The sequence below is a fragment of the Apaloderma vittatum genome, unplaced genomic scaffold, assembly GCF_000703405.1.
Source record: "Apaloderma vittatum isolate BGI_N311 unplaced genomic scaffold, ASM70340v1 scaffold36740, whole genome shotgun sequence".
NCBI lineage: Eukaryota > Metazoa > Chordata > Aves > Trogoniformes > Trogonidae > Apaloderma > Apaloderma vittatum.
This window is the reverse complement of record NW_009696885.1, coordinates 322-9299: the sequence shown is the minus strand read 5'-3', so window position 1 is coordinate 9299 and position 8978 is coordinate 322. Positions and strand designations below refer to the sequence as shown.

At 38.4% G+C, this 8978-nt stretch overlaps 1 protein-coding gene across 1 annotated transcript in view; it reads right to left on the bottom strand.

The window, feature by feature from the left end:
• Positions 1–13: 13 nt before the first annotated feature.
• IFT52 (intraflagellar transport 52) overlaps positions 14–8978 on the bottom strand; it is a gene marked incomplete at its 5' end in the record, with an annotated part of 9282 nt that continues 317 nt past the window's right edge. Inside the window, 12 exons of the mRNA XM_009876464.1 lie at positions 14–94; positions 666–811; positions 1320–1428; positions 1908–1995; positions 2971–3125; positions 3617–3685; positions 4380–4466; positions 5850–5976; positions 6843–6914; positions 7002–7077; positions 7949–8078; positions 8346–8433. Of these exons, the coding sequence (XP_009874766.1) occupies positions 47–94; positions 666–811; positions 1320–1428; positions 1908–1995; positions 2971–3125; positions 3617–3685; positions 4380–4466; positions 5850–5976; positions 6843–6914; positions 7002–7077; positions 7949–8078; positions 8346–8433 (1195 nt within the window). The remainder of the gene's footprint in view (positions 95–665; positions 812–1319; positions 1429–1907; positions 1996–2970; positions 3126–3616; positions 3686–4379; positions 4467–5849; positions 5977–6842; positions 6915–7001; positions 7078–7948; positions 8079–8345; positions 8434–8978) is intronic.

The following is an 8978-nucleotide window of genomic DNA, read 5'->3' as shown; positions in this document are numbered from 1 at the left end:
GGAAGGAAGAAAAAAAAGTCTATCTCAAACTAGGGAAAGCCAGGTCTCAGTTACCAGTCTGGAATCCAGCTTCACTTGTGTCAGTATCATGTTCCTTAGGTAATGAAAGATGAGGAAAAAAAAAAAAGAAGAAAAAAAAAGAAATTTTAACAAGAGTAGAAATGTCAGATTTTTCTCTTGACTGTGTGAGAAACGGGGAATACTTGTTAGTAGAAACAGCTGATCTGCCAACACGCTCCACACATCTTTGAAGCATCAAACTGACTATGAATAATTACTTCAACCCAGTACTGCCTGTGAGTAACAACACTGGTTTCACATCTGCACTAGCGAGCACTGTGAGCATTCATGAGGGCACGCTGCTGTTACACACTGCACCATTAATGAAATACCTTTAGCTGAAATTACCAAAACTACACTTGCGTGCCTTAATCTCCCAATTAAAATAAATGAGAGACTTATTAAATTGAGCCCTACATGTTCCAAACACATAAACAGCCCTAAATATTCTCAATCACACTCCGCTGGTCTGACCTACTATACAACAAATGTCTCAACACACCACTGTAACTCTTGCCTGTGACAAGTGTAGTTGCTACAAAGACAGATCAGACTCAGTGCTGAAACTACCAACTACTCACTTGTAACTCTACTATTGAAAATACCTGATGCGCTTTCTTAAACTCAACCACTCGGAAGAAGACGTATTCCAGGACATGTTTGGCATCTTGCTTCTCCTTTGGGAGTTTATCTGTTACTCCTAGGATTTCGCCGCATTTTAATATGTAATATTCCAGGTCATCATCAGTACCTAAACAAGCATCCCAGGGAAGAAGGCAGTTGAATATCATACATATCCGTATCAGCTGGGCAAAAACGTTCCACAAAGCTCCTCTTTTCGGCATTCTGGGAGGCTAAGTCCTATAACTGAGCTGAGTGGATTAGCCATGATGTATTCTTGCAGCTAGCACTTCCTCATCATGTTTAGATTTAAGGCGTGTTTAGAACAGCCTTAACATTTTAACTCCAAGGCACAAAAAGATGCAAGATACATCAGCGAGAGTGCACAAAGCAATTTCTGCACGATGTAGGAAACAGCAGACAGAAACATAATAAAATGTCATGTAACAAACAAAATAAAATGTCATGGCACATCAAGTTGTGTTATCAATTTCCACAACCTTCAAATTTCCTGGCTTAGGATGAGAGCAGTGCATTTTCATAAATGAGGCCCATTTTTAAAAATGAAATCTATCAACAATTTTCCTCCAAAAAATTGGACTTAATATATAAACGTGGAAATAATCTGCTCCACTTACATTTGTTAGTAAGCTCTGCAAGACGAGTTTTCTCAGAGGCAAAAGCTTCATCCAAGTCGAACAGCTCCAGAGGGGGAGGAGGCAAATCTCTGAAAATAGGTGGAAAAACCTAAAAGAGAAAAATTAGCATGGCTTTTGCCACATATGTTTCCTACACTTTGCAGATCACTACGACAACAGTTATGGACATAGGTTGGACTTGAAGAAACTTTTTATAAAGTCAAAAGCAATTCCAAAGCCTACATAAAGCATAAACGGTCACCTTTGTAAAAATTCCATTTATGTTTCATACAAATAACTGAATATTCCAAAAGCGTTCAGGCACAAGTATGCAAGAATTATCACCTAGCTCCAACCACACATACTGCATTTACAGTTGGGTTTTAGCTTTGCTCCACGAGACCCAGGTGAAAGCTGAGATTGTTGAGGTACTAAGTTTTTCCCAACAGCTCACCATGGAAAGACATCCATAAACCAGCATTTTTCACTTTTTTTTTCTCCTCAAGAGAACTATGGGAATGACACACAGAGGTTTTACACAGAACAGATGGATTCTCCACGTGCTGCGTGAGCAAGGGGATTACTCACAGCTGGCTGGAGGGGAGGTAACGGTGTCTCAAATTGAGGCTCAATGAGTGTAAGGGGTTCGTGTTTCACATTCAGCTCTTCATACGCTCTGCAGCACAGAAAAAGTATGAGAGAAAAAAAATGATACAACATCCATTTCTACTGGCAGGCTATGGAGGCTCAACACTATGCGCTGATACAGCATTAAAAACACGGGATGTCAAATTTTAGAAGGACCCCAGAGAACTACGTATCAGTAATAACTGACTTCTAGAGCAAGCAAATTAAAATTACGACAGAGAAGAAGATAATGACAGGTGAATATATCAGATGATAAAAAAAGAAGGAAGTTACACCTCAATACTTCAAGCAACTTTTAAAAGTATGGGCATTTGCGAGGAAAAACTGATCCAGTTCAAAATGAGTAGACTTCAGATTTCAAAAAGGTTTTACAGTAAGTCCAAACGCAAAAGCTCTTTTTAAAAGCTATGGGATAAGAAGGGAGATCCCACTGTGAATTCACATCTAGTGAAAATACGAGAAATACAAAGTAAGAAGAAAAAGTGCCCACAATGGAGCGCACTTGCAAGGAATCTGTGTTAAGGCTGCTACTATTCTACATGACCCGGGTAACAGATGAGTTATGAGGGACAAAACTGCTAGCGATACAAAACTGGTAAAACTGAGTAGCAGATAAATCTCAAGATACATTTATTGGAAATGCAAAGATAAAGGAAATGCAGTTTCAGTAAATGCCAAGTAATTCAAAAGCAGAGAAACAACCAGTCATCACTCCAGAAAGTCCCCCACAACACCGTTGATAGCGCTACTAAAAATTCGAGTTTAGTCAATCAGCAGTAGTCAGAAAAAAAGAAAAAAACAATGCCAGAAACTACAGCCAAGAGAAGAAGCAAAAGAAAACATCACTGTCACAGCACAAATCAACCTTATGGTATAACCATATTCTGAACGCTGCCTACACCCCAGTCCCTTCTGCTCTTAAGGAGACACAGTTAAGCACAAACAGAAAATGCTGAATACGGAACGGAAAAAACAAATACATTTTAAAAGTTTAGCTGCTCACTTGATAACTGCAGGGAGGGCAGTTGTATCCAGCTCATATAGGGATGTATCAAACAGCTTTGTGAAGTCTTTTGGGTTCTCATCTCCTTCCTGCAGACAGCCTCGCAGTTGCTCAGACAGCACAGCTATGTCTGGGATCATGGTATAGTCTGAAATCTGAACACACGCACAGATACACACACCTATCATTTAAAAAGATCAACCCACTGATATAGTCTCCCACCATTTAATCACATATGATGTTTCCAAATAGAAATAGCACTTCCATATCTCCAGTTAAACAAACCAACTAAAACTGATGCACAGGGTGGTCCTTACCACAGAAAATCTGCCTTCACTTCACGCATGTGGGCTCGAAGTGAAAAGCAAACTTAGGCTGGAGCGGCAAATGAAATCATAAACATGGACAAGTTGGCAAGAGACTTTCACAAATGAAATCTGATAGTGAATAGCAATCTAAGTCTGGGAGACGCAAGACTGTTATTTTTAATATCTATTTCATCTGTCCACTCAGCCTCAGACCTTGAATAACAGATGTGCAGCAATAACATCTAGCTGTTAATCCTTTGGTGCTAAATGCACGGTTACCAAAACTCATGCTGCTGGATCACACTACTATTGACTTCCTTGTGGTAGACCTCTCTTACCTCAGGGTCTTCCATATCCTTCTGGTTTAAGCAGATATCTGATGTTGTAAGCCACTGGAAAAGCACATCCTGGAGAAGGGTAAAACTTAATTTCTGGAGAGTCCACGTAATCTTACGTTATGCTTACACATTCATATTAAATCTATTAAATAATCTACCATGAGAAAGAAGAAAAATATGGGTAACAAATCAAAGAATATCTACAGGAGAAAATACAAACTTTATTTATACATGGAAGCAGTGAGTCATGGCAATGAGCAGACTTTGCATGAGGTGCATACTTTTAGTTTTTTTGGAAATTCCCCTTCTTACACATAATGATGTTAAACACCCCACTCTGGAAAGTGAATTACGATCTCCAGGTATCAGAAGTTATATACACAAAGGTTTATTATTAACAAGTAGCCATAATAAGTGCTACAGAAGCTAAGAAAAAGTAATAAATGAAAAAAAACCCCTATCTAATATTTAAATATTAATAACAATTAAGTGACAAATAGAAGTAGGAAAAGCTTTTCAGAGTCTTACAACATAAAGAAGAAAATGTATCTTTAAGAAGTCCTTCCTGTTTGCTGTGCTCCAACAAATTCCTCGGGGATGTTAGTATCCCAGGTTAGAATCTCTCTGCTGAACTCCTTTCACAGCTGTCTTGCTCTAAGACAAAGCTAGTGAGCTGGGATTGCTTTGTAGTTGCTGTGAAGATCCACTAAGATATTTGGTGTTTTGGGTTTTTTTTTAAACCAATCAACTGAAAATGACTTACCATGATCTTACCATTTTCTTCTTTATGTAAATATTGATCACTGAACATGTGGATAGAGCCCAGTGCTGCAATCTTTCCACCTGGACTCTGTCAACAAAGAATAGAGTATCACAAAAACCTTTCCAAACCACAGTCTTAGAGGCAACTGTTAATGCTGTCTACTTACAAAGTGAATTGAGAAGTAGAAAATTTTGGAATAAGTAGTGGCAAAAGCAGTTTCAAACTTGGCACACTCACAGAGGCATTTCCTAAGAGCAGACAGACAACTGGCTGGCCATCAAAAAAAACCACAGTAGGTGCTCTTAGATTATTTTCGCAGAAAAAGACCACTCTTCTTCAATCAAGTAAAACAGAATTAAGTTAAATGAATGTATTATTAATTTTCGTCAACCCATTCTTCAGTGTTCACCATGTAAACCTAGAGGCTAGTAACACACATGTCAATATAGCACATATTCATGTTAACTAATGAGAGAAGAATTTGGTATTATTTGCAATTTGTAAATATTATTTGGTGTTACTTGTAAGATAAAATGCAAAATATGCAGGTCATTATATTTTAATTTAGCTACATTAAACACGCATAAATAGGCACGGTCTTGAAACAAGAACACCAACCAGCAAGGCTATAAACCCAGTAGAGTCAATGCTTTATATAACTTAGACAATTTATGTGATAAAAACAGAACTCAATCATTAATAATTTCAATATTATCACGAGAGAAAAATTAGGCAAGGGTCTGTCAGTCCAATGTGCAAATATTGTGTGGATGGATGGATTTTATCTTACTCCGAGAGCTGCAGATAAAATGTGAGCACTAAGTGTACTTTTAAGTTCACTTCATGCTGCCATACTGTCTTGGATTTATGGAGTTTATCTGAGCCAGAACACAGGGCATGAAGTTGGGCATCCTCAGGGGAAAAAAAAAAAATATCACCTTCCTAACAAGGACATCAAAGAACCACAGTAGTGTTAGAAAGTCATCTACATAGTAAAAATGTGTTAATGTGTTTACATTTACTAATAACATTAATCTTTTGTTTGTACCCCTCAACTACTACTAGATTTCCGAATAATTTTTTTTATAAATTAACAGGGCTGGAAGGGTAAAATAACCTATAAAAATCTACTGGTTCCAAGGTGACAGACTCCTTCCTTATTAACTCGACAAGTTGTATTTATGAATCTAACTTACTAAATGATCACTAGAATAGTGGAAGAAAAACCCGAACTTCAAGAACTAAAAATACCCACATGTCAACCAACCAAATACAGAATCTCTGCTGATCATTGAATTAATTCTCCTCGGCAAAGAAATTTTGTCATAAAATGAGGCAGGAGCCACTTGGCTCACCTAGAGTTTGCAGACGCATCAGAACCAGAAGTGGGTTTGTAAGTACTCCCAGAACAACATGCTCACAACTTTTGTGTGGGGGAGGACGCACGGTTTGTTACACGCAGAGTCGTACCTCATGCTGATAGAAAGCAAGAATTGGCCTGTTGAGCGGGAAGCAGACAGATCCTGTTGACAGAACAGGCACTGCTGGTTTCGTCACGTTCAGTGTGGCACCGAATGGATAGACAAAAGTGAGAGGTCTGCAGGAAACAGGGAAACTCCTTAAGTACCTGCATGTATCAGATGGGCTGGATGTATTTCTAAAACTCTGTCTGCCTGCCTGAACTGCAAACTCTAATTGTGCATCGGTGGTGGTGGAATGCCAACAGGCACACTTTTGAAAATTCAGATAATTGTAACTTTTTTTTTTTCCAGGCTGTCTTAAATATGGATTTGTCTTAAATAAGGAACAAAGACTGCTCTTGATTTCTGTCTGCACGCTCCCGTACCTGACAGAACAGTAGGGGTATTTAACGCACACACAAACATATATCTGGAAAAAAACCCTACATACCGTGTTTTTACACTTACATTTTTCCTTGTCAGCAACCATATCATTTTTTAGTCTGAAAACTAGCTGCAAGGGAGAATACAAACTTCTACAGCTATTTACGGAAAAGAGGCATCCTTCTCAATGCCTTTTCCCTCCTCCACAGCACAGAGGGACAGAAAGCTAAAAATTGCAATAAATGTCTACTTTACTCTGGATTAAGACACTTTAAAAAGATGTAGGGTTGCTCAAGTCTACAGCCAGACCACCCACTCTCTAGAGGTTATTCATACTAACATTGTTTAATCAAATTCAAATCCACTGACTATGACCAAAAAACATGGGGTCAGGAGAGTAATAATTCCCTTCAAAACCCATCTCTCCTGCTACTTCACTAGTTGTCAAGCACAACAAAACAGATTTTCTTTCCCATATGACCTAGAGGACCAAGAAGCTGACGTAAAAAATACATTAGAAAGTCTCAAGACAAGCATATATTCCTGCTAGATTACAAACCTGCTAATCCAAATTATTATAAAACTTTTCACATCAGCTTCCTCAAAGGAAAACACTTACTGTGAATCATGACCACTTCCAGCTTCATCTGGTGTCTCCAGTACTGTTTTTCCCACAGCTTCACTGATTCCCCTGTAAGATGTCGAAAAGCAGAACTTACTGAAAACAATATGGATTACAGGAGTTTACGGTCAAGATTTATATATCCCAAATCTTTACCTATTCAAAACTCCATCAGAGATTAATGCTTCCTTTGGGTGGTGGTACTTGTAATACACATTTCGGACCACAGCATCTTGAAGAAAGAAAGAAAAAAAAAAAAGAAATTTACATGTTAGCTGATCAGTGTCCTTGATACAGCAATAAAAACTGAGTTTAGTTCTTGGCTTCCTGGGTTGTTGGCTTCTTACACCACAAAGCTGGCATGTGGCTCCCCAAAGAATTCAAATCAGCATTCACTACTGTTTCCTTTTGGATGTACCAATTTAGAGTAGGAATATATTTGCAAGCTCAAGTGAAAATATGAAAATAAGCATACCTCCATGTTTTCTGCAAAGCAGAAGAGGCAAAAGGATGACCCAGTTAAAAGAATATGTATTAAGTTTTACACGTTCAATATGTTTTATACATGTTCCAAAAGCATGGTGAGCAAATATTGTTGGTGCAAATAAACATTTCTTGACATAGTCAAGAAATGCCACCGAAGACCCTAAAAATATTTTATGTACACTGAGACACAGTTGGTTTTTTCCTAGGTGTTTTTTTTTTTCACATTGGCACTACAAAAATCTAATGAATGGCATTTTATAGGTCTGCTAAAAAAACCAGTTTATTCAGAGTGAGCGTGAAGCGATGAACACATGGAAAAATGTTTTCAATGGAAGTCTTTTTAACCAAGAAATTAATTTTTTTAGCAGATACCATTAAAACCAACAACTATAATAAAGGAATGGAGATGGCTAAGTTGCAATCAAGGTACTCTGCCTACAGAAAGCCCTTGGCATGCTGCAGCATTACACTGCCACGTACATGTAGATTTCAAGCAAAAACATCTCCGAGACCAAAAGGTACTTTGTGAGAGTGATCTGCTTGGCTCTGAGATCAACAAAGGCTGAACCCACTCTTTAGATTTTGCTGAAAATGGATGAATCAATGAGCTCCATTACCATTATTGAAAATGATCCCATACTCTTCTAAGAAAAAGTTAATATTTGTGCCATGTCGGGACTCTCCGCCTTCACTCAGCATCACCAGGATGGCTCCACCATCCTCTACGAATTTCTTCAGAACCGAAAACTAGAAGACAACAAAGATCCAGACAAAAATACATGTGAGGGAAACTACACACACGACTGCAGGAAGTTGTAGAGATGAGGGAAGGTAAATAATTCTGACTTCTTGCAATTAACTTGATCCTATGAGAAAAGCATTCAAATTTCAATTTGTGTAACTTAATTTAAAGCAACACTATTTCAAAGTCTTCCGCTATATTTTTTTTTTTTTATTTCACATTAAGGAAATCTTAAAATGTAACTAAATCACAAAGAATTATTGACTTCTTACCTCAGCAGCACTGAACTTTTCTCTTGGCCCTGCTGTAACCCACAATTTTACCCCAAAGAGTTTCTCAGATGTGATCTCATCTTTTAAGCTGTAAATAGATTAATACAGACACATGTTACTCTTGGATAGTACTGAACCACAATCTTTTTTCTTTTTTTAAAGGACTGCCAAAAGAACACAAAGCAAATCATTTCTGTCTCTTCGCATCCTTTTATGTGTGTTTGAAGTTGACAACCTGAGCAAAAATGATTCCTAAAAACTTCAACCCACTAAAAACTAAAGCCCGTTTAATGAGGTGCTGTGGCAGATCCAGAACTGGTACAAACTGTCACAGCTGCTCTTAAACTTTGATGAGCTATTAAACACCTGATGAGCTTCCTCTTACTCTCTTTTTTCTTTTTGCTCTAGGCACATTTTACAGCAGATAGATAGGCAATACCACAGAATCACAGAACGTGTTGGGTTAAAAGGGACCTTTACAGAGCACCCAGCCCAAGCTCCTGCAGTGAGCAGGGACATCTTCCACCAGGGCCGGTCACCAGCCGGGCCCTGAACACCTCCCGGGATGGGGGCTCCAGCATCGCTCTGGGCAACCCGCGCCACTGTGTCACCACCCTCACTGTAAACACATTT